Source organism: Lithobates pipiens, unplaced genomic scaffold, assembly GCF_037356315.1.
Source record: "Lithobates pipiens isolate NorthernLeopardFrog02 unplaced genomic scaffold, aLitPip1_a1.2 Scaffold_10, whole genome shotgun sequence".
Taxonomy (NCBI): Eukaryota; Metazoa; Chordata; class Amphibia; order Anura; family Ranidae; genus Lithobates; species Lithobates pipiens.
The window spans coordinates 231,241,035-231,262,106 of NW_027507686.1; the positions used below are offsets into that span (position 1 = coordinate 231,241,035).

Here is a 21,072-nt window from a genome sequence, read left to right on the forward strand (position 1 = left end):
CCATAGCGCAATCTTATCTTTTCTTTTTGCTAATGCAATTTTATAGCACTGATCGCTGTATTAATGCCAATGGTCCCAAAAATGTATCAAAATTGTCCGACGTGTCCGCCATAAAGTTGCAGTCCCGATAAAAAAATAAATAAAAAAAAATCGCAGATCACCATCATTACTAGTAAAAAAATAAAAAAAAATTATAAAAAAGCCATAAAACTATTCCCTATTTTGTAGACGCTATAATTTTTGCGCAAAACCAGTCAATATACGCTTATTGCAATTTTTTTACCAAAAATATATAGAATACATATGAGCCTAAACTGAGAAAAAAAATATTGTTTTTATACATTTTTGGGGATATTTATTATAGCAAAAAGTAAAAAAATATTTCTTTTTTTTTTTTAAATTGTCGCTCTTTCTTTGTTTATAGCGCAAAAAATAAAAACCGCAGAGGTGATCAAATACCACCAAAAGAAAGCTCTATTTTGTGGGGGGGGGGGGGGGAAGGACGTCAATTTTGTTTGGGATTCACATCGCACGACCGCGCAATTGTCAGTTAAAGTGACGCAGTGCCAAATCGCAAAAAGTGTTCTGGTCTTTGGGCAGCCAAATGGTCCAGGGCTTAAGTGGTTAAAAAAAGCAAATCACTGCAGGGACAGTGTAGGTCAGGCATGTCCAAAGTCTGGCCCGCGGGGCCAATCGTGGCCCGTGTTCCGGTTTTGAACGGCCCGCCTGGTTATTTGGACATATATATCTTTTGTGGCCCCCAGCGATCTCCTAGTGCCGAGGCCAAGGTAGAGATATATGTCCAGGTGCCTTGGAGGGGACAGGGAGGTGGCGGGACAAGTGCCGTGCACACAGGAGTATTTCCTGTTTACACAGCAGCCTCTGTAATAGAAAGTCCAGTCTCCAGCGCTGCCATTGGACGACTGATTTGTCCATCAAAGGAGGCGGGACTTTCTATTAAAGAGGCCGCAGAGAAAACAGGGGTTTCTCCTGTAGCTAATCTTTTGGCGCTCATCCTCATCCTGCCCCCCTCCCTGTCCCCTCCGAGGCTGCAGATGGATGGGAATTAGTCAGGCTGCAGTGATTGCAATGGTGAGTCTGCATTCTTGGCAATGATGGGGGGGCTGCATTCTTGGCAATGACGGGGGGGGGGGGGGGCTGCATTCTTGGCAATGACGGGGGGGGGGGGCTGCATTCTTGGCAATGACGGGGGGGGGGGGGGGGGGCTGCATTCTTGGCAATGACGGAGGGGGGCTGCGTTCTTGGCAATGACGGGGGGGGGCTGCGTTCTTGGCAATGACGGGGGGGGGCTGCGTTCTTGGCAATGACGGGGGGGGCTGCGTTCTTGGCAATGACGGGGGGGGCTGCGTTCTTGGCAATGACGGGGGAGCTGCGTTCTTGGCAATGACGGGGGAGCTGCGTTCTTGGCAATGACGGGGGAGCTGCGTTCTTGGCAATGACGGGGGAGCTGCGTTCTTGGCAATGACGGGGGAGCTGCGTTCTTGGCAATGACGGGGGAGCTGCGTTCTTGGCAATGACGGGGGAGCTGCGTTCTTGGCAATGACGGGGGAGCTGCGTTCTTGCCAATGACAGGGGGCTGCATTCTTGCCAATGACGGGGGAGCTGCGTTCTTGGCAATGACGGGGGAGCTGCGTTCTTGGCAATGACGGGGGAGCTGCGTTCTTGGCAATGACGGGGGAGCTGCGTTCTTGGCAATGACGGGGGAGCTGCGTTCTTGGCAATGACGGGGGAGCTGCGTTCTTGGCAATGACGGGGGAGCTGCGTTCTTGGCAATGACGGGGGAGCTGCGTTCTTGGCAATGACGGGGGAGCTGCGTTCTTGGCAATGACGGGGGAGCTGCGTTCTTGGCAATGACGGGGGAGCTGCGTTCTTGGCAATGACGGGGGAGCTGCGTTCTTGGCAATGACGGGGGAGCTGCGTTCTTGGCAATGACGGGGGAGCTGCGTTCTTGGCAATGACGGGGGAGCTGCGTTCTTGGCAATGACGGGGGAGCTGCGTTCTTGGCAATGACGGGGGAGCTGCGTTCTTGGCAATGACGGGGGAGCTGCGTTCTTGGCAATGACGGGGGAGCTGCGTTCTTGGCAATGACGGGGGAGCTGCGTTCTTGGCAATGACGGGGGAGCTGCGTTCTTGGCAATGACGGGGGAGCTGCGTTCTTGGCAATGACGGGGGAGCTGCGTTCTTAGCAATGACGGGGGGCTGCGTTCTTAGCAATGACGGGGGGCTGCGTTCTTGCCAATGACGGGGGGCTGCGTTCTTGCCAATGACGGGGGGCTGCGTTCTTGCCAATGACGGGGGGGGGCTGCGTTCTTAGCAATGACGGGGGGCTGCGTTCTTGCCAATGACAGGGGGCTGCATTCTTGCCAATGACGGGGGGCTGCGTTCTTGCCAATGACGGGGGGCTGCGTTCTTGCCAATGACGGGGGGCTGCAGATGGGCAATAATGGGGGGCTGCAGATGGGCAATAATGGGGGGCTGCAGATGGGCAATGATGGGGGGCTGAGTTCTTGCCAATGACGGGGGCTGCGTTCTTGGCAATGATGGGGGGCTGCAGATGGGCAATGATGGGGGGCTGCAGATGGGCAATGATGGGGGGCTGCAGATGGGCAATGATGGTGGATGCTGCACTCATGGCAATGGTGGGGCTGCAGATGGGCACTGACCCTTATTTTGCTTCATAGTTTTGTATGTAAAATTTAAGTTTTTTTCTTGAAAGTCCCTCTTAAAGTGAGGGTACGTGTTATACGCCAATAAATATGGTATATCCAAATAACACGCCCGAGCTCATCTCTTTACTCACACACAGCCACAAAGGCAAGAGAATTCTTGTTGGGCGGAGTATTAGTGCTCAAACTAACACACAGACTGAATTTTAATGTTTCAAAAAATGTCAGGGAAAATGGTCGGCCCTCCCACACGTTCCCTTCATCAAATCTGGCACTCTTTGAAAAAAGTTTGGACACCCCTGGTGTAGGTTATTTGTCGCAGAATGGTATCTGCTTTTTGTTATAAATTAGCCAGCTAGTATAGGTGATCAAATCTGTCTTTATATTAGCTTCCTGAGATCTCCAGCACAGCAGCAATCAGACTAGGAAAGAGAAAGCCAACAGTGTGGAGCACTTAAGCTGCATTACACGGGGCTTTTAATTTAATACTGGAAGCTTGCCGAAACAGGGGGCAGAGAAATCAGAGCAATGAGGTTATGACTTGCTGATGCTCCTGTCCAGACTCCAGTCAGCAGTCTGGGGGTAGGGGGATCAGTTGTTAATCATCATTGTTTACATAAAGGGGAGACCAGCAGGGGCTCCTGCAATGTGAGAATGGCTGATCAAAATGACAAAAAAAAAAAATTAGCATGCGATTTAGCTTTACATATCTGTCTCCAGATCTGGCTAGGGGTATGCTTTAAACATGTGATGTGCTCTCTCGTCAAATGCCATCCACCCAATAGTATATAACAGTTCTGGGGGAACCAATGCTGGAATATTAGGGTCCACCTACAAGGCCAGTGATGAATAAAGGGGACTCGTCGTACCTGTATCCTTTCCTTCTGGACACCAGACGGTGCAATATAAATTTCCTCCCTGGAAAAAGCAAACAACAAACATTATAAAAGACAATAATTAACATAGAAAGGGGAGTAAAAAGCAAAAAGGTGAAGAGATTTGTGAATCTTGCTTTAAATTTGAATACTTTGCATTAAACCCCACTAAAGCCTATGGAGGGGGTTTTAAGTAGACACCACGACTCCAGTGGTCTCGTGCAGAGCCCTGCCGATTTGTGAACACAGGAGGTCAGCCGCTCGGCATGGGTGCTATTTCCTAAATGTATGCAAAGTGTTCTCTAATTGGATGAGGTCACCTCCCCATCCTGTTCAATCGGAGAAAGCGTTGCATTAATTCTAGGGTCTATTAGACCCCTGATGTCTCACCTGTCCTCCAATGAAACTCAACCACAATGACCAGGGAAATTGACTGCTGAACCTGGAAGTGATGTAACGCATTTCGCTTTCTGGACTCATTCTACCTAAGGAGTGAATGGTTGTACCCTGTTCTCCCTGCCCTCTACCTGGCGCCATGGGGTTCCTTGGCCAACAGGTGGGAGAGTGGAGTCTGGAAAACAAGGCAGGGGGTGGGGATGCTAATGTATTGGGGGGGGGGGGTGAAATCAATTGGTTACTGCCTAATTGCTTCCACCTGACAACCAGCTTATCAGGTTTAACCGCTTGCCGACCGCCACGTGCCGATATACGTCGGCAGAAGGGCTCGTACAGGCAAACTAACGTACCTGTCCCTTTAAGAGGCGGCCAGCGCAGGGCAAGCTCCGCAAGTCGGGTCGCGGGTCCCGCGGACTCGATCGCCGCGGGGATACCTGCAAACGCCTCAAGGAGAGGAAGAACGGGAGATGCTAATGTAAACAAGTATTTCCCCGTTCTGTCTAGTGACACTGTCACTAATCTCTGCTGTGATTGGGAGCAGAGATCAGTGATGTGTTACACACAGCCACGCCCCCCCCACAGTTAGAAATACTCCCCAGGGAACACTTAACCCCTACACTGCCCCCTAGTGGTTAACCCCTTTACTGCCAGGGTCATTTTCACATGCACATTTGTATAGCACCGATTGCTGTATAAATGACAATGGTCCAAAACGTGTCAAAAATGTCCGATGTGTCCGCCATAATTTTGCAGTCACGATAAAAAAAAAAAACGCTGATCGCCGCCATTACTAGTACAAAAAATATATTATATATAAAATAAAATGAATAAAAATGGCATAAAACTATCCCCTATTTTGTAAACGCTATAACTTTTGGTAAACCAAACGCTTATTTTTTTGGGGGATATTTATTATAGCAAAATGTAAAAAATAATGTGTTTTTTTCAAAATTGTCGCTCTTTTTTTGTTTATAGCGCAAAAAATTAAAAACACAGAGGTGATCAAATACCACCAAAAGAAAGCTCTATTTGTGGGAAAAAAAGGATAGCAATTTTGTTTGTGAGCCACGTCGCACGACCGCGCAATTGTCAGTTAAAGCGAAGCAGTGCCGAATTGCAAAAAGTGCTCTGGTCAGGAAGGGGGTAAAATCTTCCGGGGCTGAAGTGGTTAAACCCCATTCTCAGACCACGTCTACTGACATATGACATATATTGGTGGCAGGGTTAAAGTGTATGTAAATTCTAACAATAAAAACGTTTTCTTATTTGCTCCTTTTTGGTCTGTTAAATTGGAACTTTACCCAGAACAACTTGATAAAAAATAATGTTCTTTAGCAAGGAACAGACATTCCAGATATGATACCAAAATACGTGTGCGCTGTAAATTGCTTCCAGCATTGCTCCTGGTTTTTTTTCTGGCTAGAGGCCACCATTTTGCACCTGGGCAGCAAGAATTCTTTAGGCTGTCTAGATTTTCAGTACAGTACCAAAAAATAGAAAGCAATTGAGCATGTGCAGAGCAGGGTGGATTTTAACCACTTCCTGACCTGCCCATGTACATTAACGACGGCAGGTTGGCTCCCCTGCGTGAATCACCGTACCTGTAGGTCAGCTCCTTTAGGAGCCATAGCAGGCACGATCACCACCCAACAGTCCTAGAGTCCTCGATAAGAGAATAAAAGTATTCATACCCCTTGACATTTTCCACATTTTGTCACGTTTCAACCAAAAATTTAAATGTATTTTATTGGGATTTTATGTGATAGACCAACACAAAGTGGCAGGAAAATGATAAATGGTTTTCAAATTTTTTTACAAATAAATATCTCATGTAGTGGCGTGCATTTGTGTTCAGCCCCCTTTACTCTGATCCCCCTGACTAAATTCTAGTGGAACCAATTGCCTTCAGAAGTCACCTAATTAGTAAATAGAGTCCACCTGTGTGTAATTTAATCTTAGTATAATTACATCCATTCTGTGAAGCCCTCAGAGGTTTGTTAGAGAACCTTGGTGAACAAAACAGCATCATGAAGGCCAAGGAACACACCAGACAGGTCAGGGATAAAGTTGTAGAGAAGTTTAATGCAGGGTTAGGTTATAAAAACATGTCCCAAGCTTTGAACATCTCACGGTGCACCGTTTAATCCGTCATGTGAAAATGGAAAGAGTATGGCACAACCGCAAACCTACCAAGACATGGCCGTCCACCTAAACTGACAGGCCGGGCAAGGAGAGCATTAATCAGAGAAGCAGCCAAGAGGCCCATGGTAACTCTGGAGGAACTGCAGAGATCCACAGCTCAGGTGGGAGAATCTGTCCACAGCACAACTATTAGTTGTGCTCTTCACAAATCTGACCTTTATGGAAGAGTGGCAAGAAGAAAGACATTGTTGAAAGAAAGCCATAAGAAGTCCCATTTGCAGTTTGCGAGAAGCCATGTGGAGGACACAGCAAACGTGGAAGAAGGTGCTCTGGTCAAATGAGACTAAAATTGAACTTTTTGGCCTAAACGTAAAACACTATGTGTGGTGGAAAACTAACACTGCACATCACCCTGAACACACCATCCCCACCGTGAAACATGGTGGTGGCAGCATCATGTTGTGGGGATGCTTTTCTTCAGCAGGGACGGGGAAGCTGGTCAGAGTTGATGAGAAGATGGATGGAGCCAAATACAGGGCAATCTCAGAAGAAAACCTGACCTGGAGTCTGCAAAAGACTTGAGACTGGGGCGGAGGTTCACCTTCCAGCAGGACAACGACCCGAAACATACAGCCAGAACTACAATGGAATGGTTTAGATCAAAGTGTATTCATGTGCTAGAATGGCCCAGTCAAAGTCCAGACCTAAATCCAATTTAGAATCTGTGGCAAGACTTGAAAATTGCTGTTCAGATGCTCTCCATCCAATCTGACAGAGCTTGAGCTATTTTGGAAAGATGAACTATATTTCCCATGATGCTCATCTACACTACAGAGTGCATGAGAGATCACGGGAAGTGTAGTTCCAAAACATCTGGTATGCCAAGGTTCGCCATCACTGGCCTAGGCTTATGACATCATGCACAGCTCTCTCACTCTCGTGAGAGTTTGCCAGGAAGGAAGGGTGGATGAGTCATAAGAGGGCTAATGCGAGGTGTGGAGCTGGAGGTGTGCCTCTGTGTGTCTGTGTAAATCCAGGAAGTGAACAGGCAGCAGCTTCAGCTGCCCACAGTTAAAATGGCTGCAGCCAGACTCAGTGGAGGGAGATTTCTGCAGCATATTTGGCAAGTACAGGATCACAGTATATATAAGATAATATGCAAAGTGGTTGGAGGGAAGCTTAAGAATGGCAAAGATGTTTTTATTACAAATGATGTGAGCAGACTGCAGTTCCTCTTTAAAATGTTATAAACCCAGGACCCTGCATTCACTATATCTGGTCTCCCACAGTACACAGAACATGGAAATGCAATCGTTTTAGTAAATATAAACTGCTAAATCCCTTTTCTCATCAGCACTTAGAGCAGTCTTGTGATTTATATCAGTGTCTGGTTAAAGCTTGTAGGAGGAGCTTTCATTCTCCTGTGACTGTCCTATGAGGATGCAGGACTCCTGACCCTCTGGACAGTGCTGATTGGTCAGCACTATACACACACTGAACTGAGCATGTGCAGCTTGTCCCCTGCCCTCTGTACTATACGGATATGATATGGGGACACTGGAAGAAGGGGAGGATCAAAGAAGACAGGATCAAACTGACTTTTTACACAATGCAGAGGATTAACCCCATAGATTCCACAGTGAGTATAACAAGCATACTTTACTGCATATACATACTGATTTTACTGTTGTGGGTTTAGTAACACTTTAAAGAGGACCTGCAGTCTGCTCACATAATTTGTAATAAAAACATCTTTGACATTCTGAAGCTTCCCTCCAACCACTTTGAATATTACTTTTTTATATACTGTGATTCTGTACTTGCCAAATATGCTGCAGAAATCTCCCTCCACTGAGTCTGACGGCATCCATATTAACTGTGGGCAGCTGAAGCTGCTCCCTGTTCACTTCCTGGATTTACACATAGAGGCACGCCTCCAGCTCTGCAGCTTTCATTGGCCCTTATATGACTCCTCCCTTCATGGAAGACTCTCAGGAGAGTGAGAGCTAGAGCTGTGTATGATGTCATAAGCCTAGGCTTTTTACCAGACAAGAAACAGGAAGTGGGCTGTATAAGGTATTTACTAGCAGAAAAACATTTTTACTATCCAAAGCTAAAACAACAAGGGCAGAAGATTTAATAGACAGAAAGATGAAAAACAAATGACTGAAGTTCTGCTTTAATGAGCTCAGGTGTGGTGGGATCCTAGCAATCCCACTGGGAAGATGTCAAAGTCAACAGCCAATCATAGGTGGCAGAGGCATTCTCCACCCCCCGACTGCATGTATACAAAGGGGTAAGCCTCGGTCGCATATCATTGGCTCAGTACAGGCGAGATCGCTCAGGTGGGTGCGGCTTTGGATCCCAACTTGCCTGAGCTCATCCCTACTAATAAGCCTGAATAGTAGATTATTTGAAAAAAAATCAAGCCAGTCCCATTTAGTCATAATGTATACATTAATGTATGTACATGCAGGACATCTTACCCGTGTTTCATGCTGATGCCGCCTCCGGTCCCCGTAACCCATCCCAAATTATAGAACTGTCTGCACAGCTCCGGGATCAAGTGTCGTGGGTGTCCCTTCTCCTAAAAATAGATCACAGCAGTCACCTTACTTAATCCAAAAACATAATAAGAACAACAATGATCATAATAAGTAATAACAGTAGTAATAGCCCCCCCTGGGATGCACACACTGATCACAATACCTTAGCGCTGTCAGTCTGATTGCAGTTCTCCCCATTGCAGTAGTACATGGCTTCCTGGATTGTGCTTTGTTGGACTCAGGAATTGTTTACCCTCTTTGTATATAAATCTCTGGCAGTGTCCAGTGTTATGCTTCCCTGTGCTGTGTGTTGATTTCCTGATATTGTATTGTGCTGTACAGTGTGCCTATAGAGAGAGAAGTCAGCTGCTGCAACAGACGAGGAGGAGCCAACCTCCCATCCAACCCTCATGGAAGGACTGAGCAGCACAGTGATGACATAGAAACACCCAATCATCTGTAGCCCTGTATAAACAGCAGATAAAAAGCACTACATTACAAAAACGTCTCCGCATGTGCCGCCATTTTTGCTCCGCCTACTTCATAGGATATAATGTAATGTGGTCTCCAAGAACATGGCCGCTCATCTATACATGTTGTTTGGGCTCCAGCTGCCGAGACACTGCAAATCCTAGTAGATTTATGACTGGCATGGATGGATGGATGGATGGATAGATAGATAGATAGATAGATAGATAGATAGATAGATAGATAGATAGATAGATAGATAGATAGATAGATAGATAGATAGATAGATAGATAGATAGATAGATAGATAGATAGATAGATAGATAGATTTGTGTATAATAATAATAATAATAGATAGATAGATAGATAGATAGATAGATAGATAGATAGATAGATAGATAGATTTGTGTATAATAATGAAAAGATAGATTTGTGTATAATAATAGATAGATAGATAGATAGATAGATAGATAGATAGATAGATAGATAGAATAATGATAGAGATCAATAAATAGATACAGAGAGATAGCTAATGATATAGATAGATAGATAGATAGATAGATAGATAGATTTGTGTATAATAATGAAAAGATAGATTTGTGTATAATAATAGATAGATAGATAGATAGATAGAATAATGATATAGATCAATAAATAGATACAGAGAGATAGCTAATGATATAGATAGATAGATAGATAGATAGATAGATAGATAGATAGATAGATAGATAGATAGATAGATAGATAGATTATAATAATAGATAGATTGATAAATAGACAGATAGCATATAATAATAATAATAATAATAGATAGATAACTAATGATAGATAGATAAATAGATAGATAGATTGTGTATAATAATAATGATAGATAGAATTATGATAAAGATAGCCGATGATAGAGATAGATAGATGGAGTATAATAATGACAGACAGATAGATAGATAGATAGATAGATAGATAGATAGATAGATAGATAGATAGATAGATAGATAGCTATATGGATAGATAGAATAATGATAAAGATAGCTGATGCTAGAGACAGATAGAGTATTATAATAATAATAATAATAGATAGATAGATAGATAGATAGATAGATAGATAGATAGATAGATAGATAGATAGATAGATAGATAGATTTGTGTATAATAATAATAAAAAATAGATAATGGATAGATAGATTGTGTATAATAATTGATGGATAGATAGAATGATAGCGATAGATAAATAAATAGATTTGTGTATAATAATAATAATAGATAGATAGAATAATGATGATGATAGATAGATAGATAGATAGATAGATAGATAGATAGATAGATAGATAGATAGATAGATAGATAGATAGATAGATAGATAGATAGATAGATTTGTGTATAATGATAATAATAATAATAAATAGATAGATAGAATAATGATAGAGATAAATAGTTAGATACAGAGAGATAGCTAATGATAGAGATAGATAGATAGATTGTGTATAATAATAGATGGATAGATAGAATAATAGAGCTAGATAGATAAATAGATAGATAATAATAGAGATAGATTGTGTATAATACTAATGATAGATAGATAGACAGATAGATAAATTTGTGTATAATAATAATGATAATAATAATAATAATAGATAGATAGATAGAGATAAATAGATAGATGCAGAGAGATAACTAATGATAGATAGACTTATAGATAGATACAGAGATAGATAATAATAGAAGTAGATAGATCATGTATAATACTAATAATAGACAGATAATAGAGTATAATAATATTAATAGATAGATAAATAAATAGATTGGGTTTTATAATAGATAGATAATAATAGAGATAGATTGTGCATAATAATAATAATAATAATAGACTATTCATTTCATAGATGCTATTATTATTCAAATTATTTTTGTAGTTTTTTTTTTAATTGTCTGCATTTTGGCCGCCATCTTTGCGGTGACTTCATCGATAGAAACCAATAGTAACCGGTCTCCAAAAAAATGTCACCCGCTTTGACACCCTGTAGTCAACCTGCACCGCTCAGCTCTTTGAACTACAAGACCCAGCGGGTTCTCGCTCATGTCTCGTGGGACTTGTAGTGCCTCAGATGAAGTTATTCTCCTTCTCTGGGCTGCACACCCCATATTCCGTACCGAGCATTAGTCATAGTGATAATTACATTATTATGGTACATTCGGCGTGTAAGTGACTGATGGTAAAGCGGCCGGTGTGTGTGGAGAGGTGACACTGTTTTTTAGTGGCACAGCTCTGGGCAGCCCTTCTAGTGGAATAAATCTGTTCAGGCAGTAGGTGAGGCAGCCCCGGTCAGGGTCCTGCGGGCGGTGTGGGAAGATGGCGGCCTCCTTGAGATTGGGATACCGGAGGCTGGTCAGGTCATTGGTGGGGAGTGTACGGAGCCGGGTACAGGAGGGCGGACTGAGGACCCTTCACACCTCGCACTGGAGATGGGGTGAGAGAGAGGAGAGGGGGCTGGGCATGACTTGTGTGGGACTACAAGTACCAGTGTCACCTGTACACCCAGCCGGGGGAGGGGCACTCACTTGTTGGTGTGTGTGTGTGTGTGTGTGGCCAAATACAGTATATAGAATTGTTTTTGGAGACCAACGTATATGGTATACATGTATACACCCTTTTTTTTGTATGTGTGTGTATATATATATATATATATATATATATATATATATATATATTTTTTTTTTTACTTTTTTGATAAAATATATTTGTATATACAGTGTCTTGAAAAAGTATTCACACGTCTTGAAATTTTCCATATTTTGTCATGTTGTGCCATGTTGACCTTTCAGTGACCAGTGTGAGAGCGATAACAGCAAATTTAACACACCTGCTCCCCATTCACACCTGAGACCTTGTAACATTAACGAGTCACATGACAGCGGGAAGGGAGGGAAAATGGCTAATTGGGCCCAATTTGGACATTTTCACTGAGGGGTGTACTCCACTTTTTTTTGCCAGCGGTTTAGACATTAATGGCTGTGTGTTGAGTTATTTTGAGGGGACAACAAATGTACACTGTTATACAAGCTGTACACTCACTACTTTACATTGTAGACAAGTGTCTTCTGTGTTGTCACATGAAAAGATATAATAAAATATTTATAAACGTGAGGGGTGTACTCACTTATGTGAATACATTTTATATATATATATATATATATATATATATATATATATATATATATATATATATATATATATATATATATATTATATATAAATATTAGTGTGTGTGTATATATGTTTTGTGGGTTTAAGTAATTTTCTAGCAAAAAATAAAAATTGTAAGCGACAAGTGTCAGAATTGGGTCTTTAACCACTTGCTTACTGGGCACTTAAACCCCCCTCAGTCCCAGACCAATTTTCAGCCTTCAGCGCTGATGCACTTTGAATGACAATTGCGCGGTCATACAACACTGTACCCAAATTACATTTTTATCATTTTTTTCCCACAAATAGAGCTTTCTTTTGGTGGTATTTAGTTACAGCTCGGAGTTTTATTTTTTGCTAAACAAACAAAAAAAGATGCAAAAAAAAAAAAAATCATGTTTAATAGTTTGTTATAAAGTTTTGCAAACGGGTCATTTTTCTCCTTCATTGAAGTGCGCTGATGAGGCGGCACTGATGGGCTGCATTGGTGGGCACTGATAGGCTGCACTGGTGGACACTGATAGGCATAATTAAGGCGGCACAGATAAGGCGGCAAAGATGGGCACAGATAAGATGGCACGGATGGGGGGGCACAGATGGGTGGCACGGATGGGCACTGATAGGTACCACTGGTAGCTGGGACTGATGGGCACTGATAGGTGGCACTGGTGGGTGGCTCTGATAGGTGGCACTGCTGGGCGGCACTGCTGGGCACTGGTAGATGACACTGATGGGCACGGATATGTGGCACTGGGGTGCAGCACCTTTGTTGAGGCAGATTGTGGGCACTGCTGGGTGGCACTGTGGGCACTGCTGGGTGGCACTGTGGGCACTGCTGGGTGGCACTGTGGGCACTGAGGGGGGGCACTTTTTATTAATGTGGCACTGGCAGGGGGCAGGTGGGCGCTGGCAGGGGGCAGGTGGGCACTAGCAGGGCTGGCCGTGATCGGGACTGATGTCCCGATCACGGCCGCCGGTGATCGGCTTTTTTTTTTCTCCTCGCGCTGAGGAATAATAGCTGATTACCGGCTCCGTTATATCACATGATCAGCTGTCATTGGCTGACAGCTGATCACGTGATAAGGGGTCGGGATCGACCCCTTGCACGGATCGGTGATCAGGCGAGTCTCATAGACTCGCCGATCACAGAGCGCGCCGCGCGCGCCCCCCCCTCAGGGGGCGCGCAGGCCGCTCGTGCACGGGACTACGTCAATAGACGTAGTCCTGGAAAAGGAGATCCGCGCTGTAGCCGTCATTCGGCTATAGCGCGGATCTCAAGTGGTTAAGGCCTCATGTACACTGCTGCTGGTAAACAGACGTTTTTTAGCCGTTGTGCATTTTTTTTTTGTTTTTCAGCTGCTCCTGAACTCTCCTCTGTTATCTTATCAGTACATGTACACAGGGTCCTTTCTAGGTAGTTAAGTTTAGAGGCTTTTTTTTTTTTTTTTTTGGAACCCCAAAAAATGCGTTCAGAAGCTGCGTTTAGAGGCATTTCATGCGCCACACATGGCTACCCACGTCTAGGCGGGTTTCCATTTAGAAGGGTTTATAAATGGAAATGTTTTATTACTTTGAGCCTGAAAAATGCTAAAAACACATCAAAAACTAAATAATCACTGTATGCAAACGTGATATTCCCCTCATCAGCCAATTATTCTGTACAATACACAACTTGCATTACTTGACGCTGAAGTTGAGTCACCAACAGACGTTCCTCTGGTGGCTTTTCCTCATGTTGGTGTTCATGCGAACTAGATGGGATCTAACCTTTTCCAAGGGAACTTCAAAGGTGGCAATTGACATGCGTGTAAAATTTTTAAGTTTCTCTGAGTAATTATGCAGCTAAATATTAGAAAAGTATCCTGTGGACATGCGTTGAGCCATCAATGGATGTGTCCAGTCGCGATGAACTCCGGTCCTCTCACGCCATTTTCTACGTCTTTGGAGTCTCAGCAAAAGCAACATCAGGAGCATTTCCTCACACATGATCATCACGGGATCCATATTAACAAACCAACCAAAAAATAACAGCTACAAGCACCCGGCTTTCTCAGCTGCTAGTCGCACTGTTCTCCCACTGACTGGCTGAAATGGTTAATAAATACTTTTTAGTGCTTTCTAATCATTTGGGAGGGTCTCCTGAGGTTATCTTTAGGCTGCTTTCACACTGGGGCGGTATTCAGGCGTTACATCGCTAAAAATAGCGCCTGAAAAAACCGGCCCCTTTCACACTGGAGCGGAGCGCTGGCAGGACAGTGAAAAAAGTCCTGCTAGCTGCATCTTTGGAGCGGTGAAGGAGCGGTGTATTCACCGCTCCTAAACCGCTCCTACCCATTGAAATCAATAGGACAGCGCGGCAATACCGCCGGCAGCGGCGCTTTGCCGGCAGTTTTAACCCTTTTTCAGCCGCTAGCGGGGGTTAAAACCACCCTGCTAGAACGACGGTAAAGCGCCGCTAAAAATAGCAGCGCTTTACCGCCGACGCCCGCACCGCCCCAGTGTGAAAGGGGCCTAAGTAAATACCGCTAAAAGCAGCTTGTAAACACTGCTAAACACATGCTTTTAAACATGAATTACTAGCTGTCATGTTCCAGCATTCAGGAAAGGTTGAGAAACGTCTGGTGTAGATGAAGCCTAAAGCCTCATACACACGGTCGGACTTTGTACAAACTTTTCCGTGGACTTTTGTACAAAGGGCGTGGTCCACAAGTTTGTATTGCATACACACGGTCGGACTTTTTGACAACAAACACGAACGTAATGACGTCACAACGTACTGACGCCGCTTCAAAAGAGGACGTTCAATGACTCCAGCGCCACCTTTGGTGAACTTCTGTATTGTTGTCTGATCTTTTGCATTGGTTCTGAAAGTTTGTCCGTTTGCACAGCCAACAAAAGTCCGATGAAAACAGAAAAAGTTTGTCCGATGGAGTGTACACACAGTCGGATGTTGCTCCAAAACAGCTAATTTGCATGTTTGTTGTCAAAAAGTCCGACCGTGTGTACGGGCCTTTAGTGGTTAGACTGACTTCATTTACAGACAGAAGTTCATTGCTTTGATCTAAAAACTAAATGTTACAATGTTTCTCTTTATCTCTCCTAAGCCATGTTATGATAAACTTGGCAGGCTGCCTGTTCTGTCTCTCCCCCGTCCCCGGAAAAGCCACATCCAATTCACACCAGTGTGAGCCCAACCTTAAGTCGAGAGAGAGAGACCAGCACAGGCAGGCTTTAGCGATGTTTAAGCAGCGCTTTTGCAGCTCTGTATACAATGCTCCCAAACTGCACCAAGATGCTGCTTGCGGGACTTTTCCGAATGTCCTGCAAGTGCACCGCCCGGGTGTGAAAGCCCTCATTGTAATCAATGGGAGGTATTTCTAGCTCTAAAATGCCTGAAACTGCCTCAGTGTGAAAGGGGTCTAAGAGAGGACTCGGGTAAGTATAAAGAGGGTGAGGGGGCATTAAAACAACAGGGACATTTTTAAAAACATTTTTTTTTTACACCTTAATGTAGGAAATTCGTTAAAGTGGTTCTAAGGCTCGGTTCACACCTATGCAATTTGTTTTTGATCCGTTTTTCATTTGTGCTTTTCTGCAGCTTCTCCATTGAAGTCTATTGAACCAAAAACAGTTTTAACCACTTGCTGACCGCTGTCAGCAAATATACGTCAGCAGAATGGCAAGGCTGGGCAAAGTGACGTACCCGCGCGTTACTTTTGAAATTCCTGCTGTGCATGCACGCGCCTGTCGCGTGCTCCATGACCGTAGGACCCGCGGACTCGATCGCCACTGGGATACCCGCGATCGTGTCACGGAGCTGAAGAACGGAGAGATGCCGATGTGAACAGCATCTCCCCATTCTGCCTGACAGGACACTGATCGTCTGCTCCCTGTCATGAGGAGCAACGATCAGTGTAGTGTCACTGCTAGCCCATCCCCCAGACAGTTAGAAACGCTCCCCCAGGACACACTTAACCCTTCCCGCCCCCTTGTGGTTAACCCCTTCACTGCCAGTGACATTTTTACAGTAATCAAAGCTATTTTATAGCACTGATTGCTGTATTAATGCCAATGGTCAAAATTGTCCGACGTGTCGGCAATAATGTCGCAGTAACATTAAACGCTGATTGCCGCCATTACTAGTAAAAAAAATGCCATAAAAATATAGCCTATCTTGTAGATGCTATAACTTTTGCGCAAACCAATCAGTAAACATTTATTGCATTTTTTTTGTTGTTTTGTTTTTTTACCAAAAATATGTAGAAGAATGCATATCGGCCTAAACTGAGGAAAAAAAGTTTTTTATATATATAGTTTTTTTTGCGGGATATTTATTATAGCAAAAAGTAAAAAATATATATTTTTTTCAAAATTGTTGCCTTTTATTTTTTTGTTTGTTTATAGCACAAAAAATAAACGCAGAGGTGATCAAATGCCACCAAAAAAAAGCTCTATTTGTGGGAAAAAAAGGACGTCCGTTTTGTTTGGGCACCTCATCGCACTTGTCAGTTAATTGTCAGTTAAAGCGACGCAGTGCCGAATCGCAAAAAGTGCTCTGGTCAGGAAGGTGGTAAATCCTTCCGGGGCTGAAGTGGTTAAAAAAAGTCTCTGACACTTTCCAAAAACGCAGAGGCTGAAAAAAAAGCACACAAATGTATCCCATAGGAAACCATGTTAAAGGGACTGTAGTGCTTTTCTGCAAAAAGCACAAAAAAAAACATAGGTGTGAATCTGGCCTAAAGGCTGAAGGTTTTTCACCTTCATGCATTCTTTGCATGAAGGTAAATCTTCTCTGTGCAGCTCCTCTCTTATACTTACCAGAGCCCGATCCCGTTCAAGCGATGAGCAGACACTTTCCTGGGTCTTTGTCTCCTTATTGGCTGTTACACAGCAGCGGAAGCCATTGGCTCCTGCTGCTGTCAATCACAGCCAGTGAGGAAGGAGCGGGGGGGGGGGAGCCAAGCTCTGACACATGGAGAAGGCTCAGGAGTGAGCACGCACGCGTGCCCCCATAGCAAGCGAGCAGAAGCACCTGCAGTGGACCCCAGAAGAGAGGATTGGGGCTGCTCTACGCAAAACCACTTGCCAAAAAAAAAAAAAAATGGCTGAACCTTTACAAACACTTTAAAGAGGAGCTCTTGGTCCCCCCCCCCCCCTAAACAATTTAAAGTCAGCAGCTATAAATGTCCTCACAGAGGCGACTCTTCAATCCAGGTTCGGGTGCAGGCACCAGCATCTGAAGTAAGGGAAACAGGACTTGAAGTCTTGCAGCTTCACTGTCGGTTTCCTACTGCACATGCGTGAGTTGTGCTGCACCTTGTGAATGGCCCCGTAGTCTTCTGGGACCTGTGGGGGGAAGCGGACTTTTGGCTCAATTTGCCATGGCAATCTGAGCCTGTAGTGGGTACCTGTCAAAACCAGGTACCCTCTCCCCGTGCCAAATGTGGTAGCACGCAGACAAGGGGAAGTTCCCTATTTGGGTGGAGCTCTGCTTTAGGGTGAAAAACATTGTTCCTTTAGAACCACTCCAGGATATAATTTAGTGTCCCTATAAAATTACATTTCATCCATTAAATCAACATCTGTTCTTTTGTGGTCCAGACCCGAGGGAGTGCGAGCACCACTGGCAGACGCGAGCAAGGAAAAGCCGATCAGCGGCTCTTCCTGTTTACATCACGATCAGCCGTGATTGGACATGGCTGATCACGTGGTAAAGAGCCTCTGTCAGAGATTCTACCTAGATCGGAGCTGCGGTGTTTCAGACTGAGTGACATACTGCAACAACGATCGCCGCGCAGCGGCTTGATATCCTGGGGACGTCATATGACGTAGAGTCAGGATATCGCAACCACTTTGCTGACGTCCTATTGCTATATGGTGAGCGGCAAGTGGTTAAACGGGAGTATCGTGTGCAAGAGGTTTAAAGCTGGCCACACCATAGAAAACGGCAACAAGTACGCCTTGCTAAAATCAAAATCCGCAAGAGAGCGACTTCCATAGAGAAGTGGATTCGAGGAAAAAATGCTTCAGTAGGGAGATAGAAGAAAGTTTGGGGGACCTCCACAGCAGCAGTACAATGCTGGTCTGTATCGTCCTTCACTGCACTGTCCCTCCATAGACTCCACCGCATGGCTCTATTGTGCGTTTGCATTTTAGCAAGGTGTGCTGCTTGTGCTTGTCTATGGTGTAAATAAAGGATTGGTTTTCCTAAAGAAGCAGGTGAAAAAAAAAGACCTTATTCTTTTTTAGCTGTTTGTATTTATAGCCCTTTCACACTGCTAGCGTGGCCGTGTTAGCGGTAAAGCACCGCTAGTTTTAGCGACACTTTACCAGCACTGGGCAGCAGCAGGGTGCTTTTAGCCCCAAAGAAGGGGTTAACAAGGGGTTAAAAGTGCCTGCACCGCCCCAAAGAAGCTGCTTGCCGGACTTTTTTATTTTTATTTATTTTTTTCCGGTCCTGAAAGCACTCAGGCTCCCACACTGGGGAAGCTTAACCACTTCAATACAGGGCACTTTCGCCCCCTTCCTTCCCAGCCCAATTTTCAGCTTTCATCGCTGTAGCGCTTTCAGTGACAATTGCGCGGTCATGCTACACTGTACCCAAATGAAATTTTTTTTCATTTTGTTCGCACAAATAGAGCTTTATTTTGGTGTTATTTATTCACGACTCCGTTTTTTATTTTTTGCGATATAAGCGCAAAAAACGGAGATTTGGAAAAAAAAAACAATATTTTCTTTTTTCTATTTTAAAAGAAATCCAATAAAATCAAATTTTGTCATAAATTTAAGCCAAAATGTATTCTGCTACATGTTTTTGGTAAAAAAAATTCCGTTAAGTGTATAATTGGTTTGTGTGATCACGGACATATGTACGCAAATGATCATGTACATATGTGTGCAGGTGATCACGTACATATTATTAGGGACATGTGTTTTTATTATTTGGGGACATGTGTGTTTTGGGGACATTGTGTTTATACTGTGTGGTGTGTTGTGTGTTTACACTAGACTGGTGATCAGTGAGTAAAAAGATTTAAAAAACAGCTCATACTCACTGATCATCAGCCGGCTGCAGGGATCTGCTCTCCTCTCCTCAGCGATGACTTCTGTGTGAGGAGAGGAGGAGCCGATTGCCTAGCAACCGGCTGTTTGTTTACATCACATGACGGCCGTCATTGGACACGGCCGTCATGTGATCAGGAGGGCCAATCACAGAGCCCTCCTGCCGATCTGAGATGCGCCGTGTCACGAGCACATCGGGATCGCGCTGCTGCGCGGGTGATCCCGCTCCTTCTGAAGGACGTTCCTGAACGTCCTATCAGAAGTAGATGGCTCCCACCCGGCCGTATGTATGCATTGGCCGGGTGGGAAGTGGTTAAGAGGCGCTTTACAGGTGCTATTTTTAGCACTAAAATGCCTGAAAATCGCCTTCAGTGTGAAAGGGGTCGAGCAACTTTGTGTGCATCGGCTGATGATATCGGTGCAGAATGTGATTGTGAAGTTTATACTGTATTGGAAAAAGATGCAATCTGGACAACTTTTGGAATGAACTTCACTGTGTTGTGTGTTTTTTACATTTTAAAATGATAAAATTCTTTAAAGAGGAGCTGCACCTAAAAAAAAAATATTAAAAGCCAGCAGCTACTAATATTGCAGCTGCTGACTTTTAATAAAATCACACTTACCTGTCCCAGGTTCCAGCGATGTCGGCGGCAGATGACGAGCGATCGCTCGTCTCGCTGCTGCCACCGCCGCCATCCTCTGTCAGGGAATCGGGAAGTGAATCATGACGGCTTCACTGCCCGGTTCCCTACTGCGCATGCGCGAGTCGCGCTGCGCGTCTCTTATGGTCCCCGCTGTGTCTCTGGGAACTGTGTGTTTCCCAGAACACAACGGGGGGGGGGCGGAGCGTCTGCGGGGGTCTGCGGCGGTCTGGCCGGAAGTGGGTGCAGTTACCTGGATTATCCAGGTAACTGCACCCCCCTCCCCCCTGAAAGGTGCCGATTGTGGCACCGGAGGGGGGGAGGGATAAGATTAGCGGAACTTCCCCTTTAGGGTGAAGAACCGCTTTAATATGTTAATGTATATTTTGGTGTTGTACCTTTTTTTTTTTTTTATTTTTTTTTTTTTTTTTTTTTAACCACTTTGCACCCAGGCCAATTCTGACATTTCTCTCCTACATGTAAAATTCACAATTTTTTTTGCTAGAAAATGACATAGAACCCCCAAACATTATATATATATATATATATATATATATATATATATATATATATATATATATATATATATATATGTGTGTGTGTTTTTTTTTTAGCAAAGACCCTAGAGAAGACAATGGCGGTTGTTGCAACTTTTTATCTCTCATGGTATTTGCGCAGCAATTTTTCTAACATGTTATTTTCATGCTTTAAAAAAAAAAACAGTAAAGTTAGCCCAATTTTTTTGCATAATATGAAAGATGAAGATACGTGTAACGAGTAAATAGATACCCAACATGTCACGCTTCAAAATTGCACACGCTCGTGGAATGGCGCCGAACTTTGGTATTTAAAAATCCCCACAGGCAATGCTTGAAATTTATTTATATTTTTTTATCTTTTTTTTTTTTTTTTTTTTACTGGTTACTTCATTTGAGTTACAGAGGAGGTCTAGGGCTAGAATTATTGCTCTCGCTCTAACGTTCGCGGCAATACCTCAAATGTGTGGTTTGAACACCGTTTTCATATGTGGGCGGGACTTGCGTATGCGTTAGCTTCTGCATACGAGCTCACGGG

At 43.9% G+C, this 21,072-nt stretch overlaps 2 protein-coding genes across 2 annotated transcripts in view; one reads left to right on the top strand and one right to left on the bottom strand.

Annotated features, from left to right (window-relative positions):
* APIP (APAF1 interacting protein) overlaps nucleotides 1-9,071 on the bottom strand; it is a 39,633-nt gene extending 30,562 nt beyond the window's left edge. Inside the window, exons 1-3 of the mRNA XM_077462885.1 lie at nucleotides 8,810-9,071; nucleotides 8,587-8,687; nucleotides 3,557-3,605 (exon numbers count right to left, since the gene is read on the bottom strand). Coding sequence (XP_077319011.1) covers nucleotides 3,557-3,605; nucleotides 8,587-8,687; nucleotides 8,810-8,857 — 198 coding nt within the window. The 5' untranslated portion in view covers nucleotides 8,858-9,071. The remainder of the gene's footprint in view (nucleotides 1-3,556; nucleotides 3,606-8,586; nucleotides 8,688-8,809) is intronic.
* Nucleotides 9,072-11,418: 2,347 nt separating this feature from the next.
* Nucleotides 11,419-21,072, top strand: part of PDHX (pyruvate dehydrogenase complex component X) — a gene marked incomplete in the record, with an annotated part of 121,987 nt that continues 112,333 nt past the window's right edge. The window contains 1 exon segment of the mRNA XM_077462896.1: nucleotides 11,419-11,579. Coding sequence (XP_077319022.1) covers nucleotides 11,462-11,579 — 118 coding nt within the window.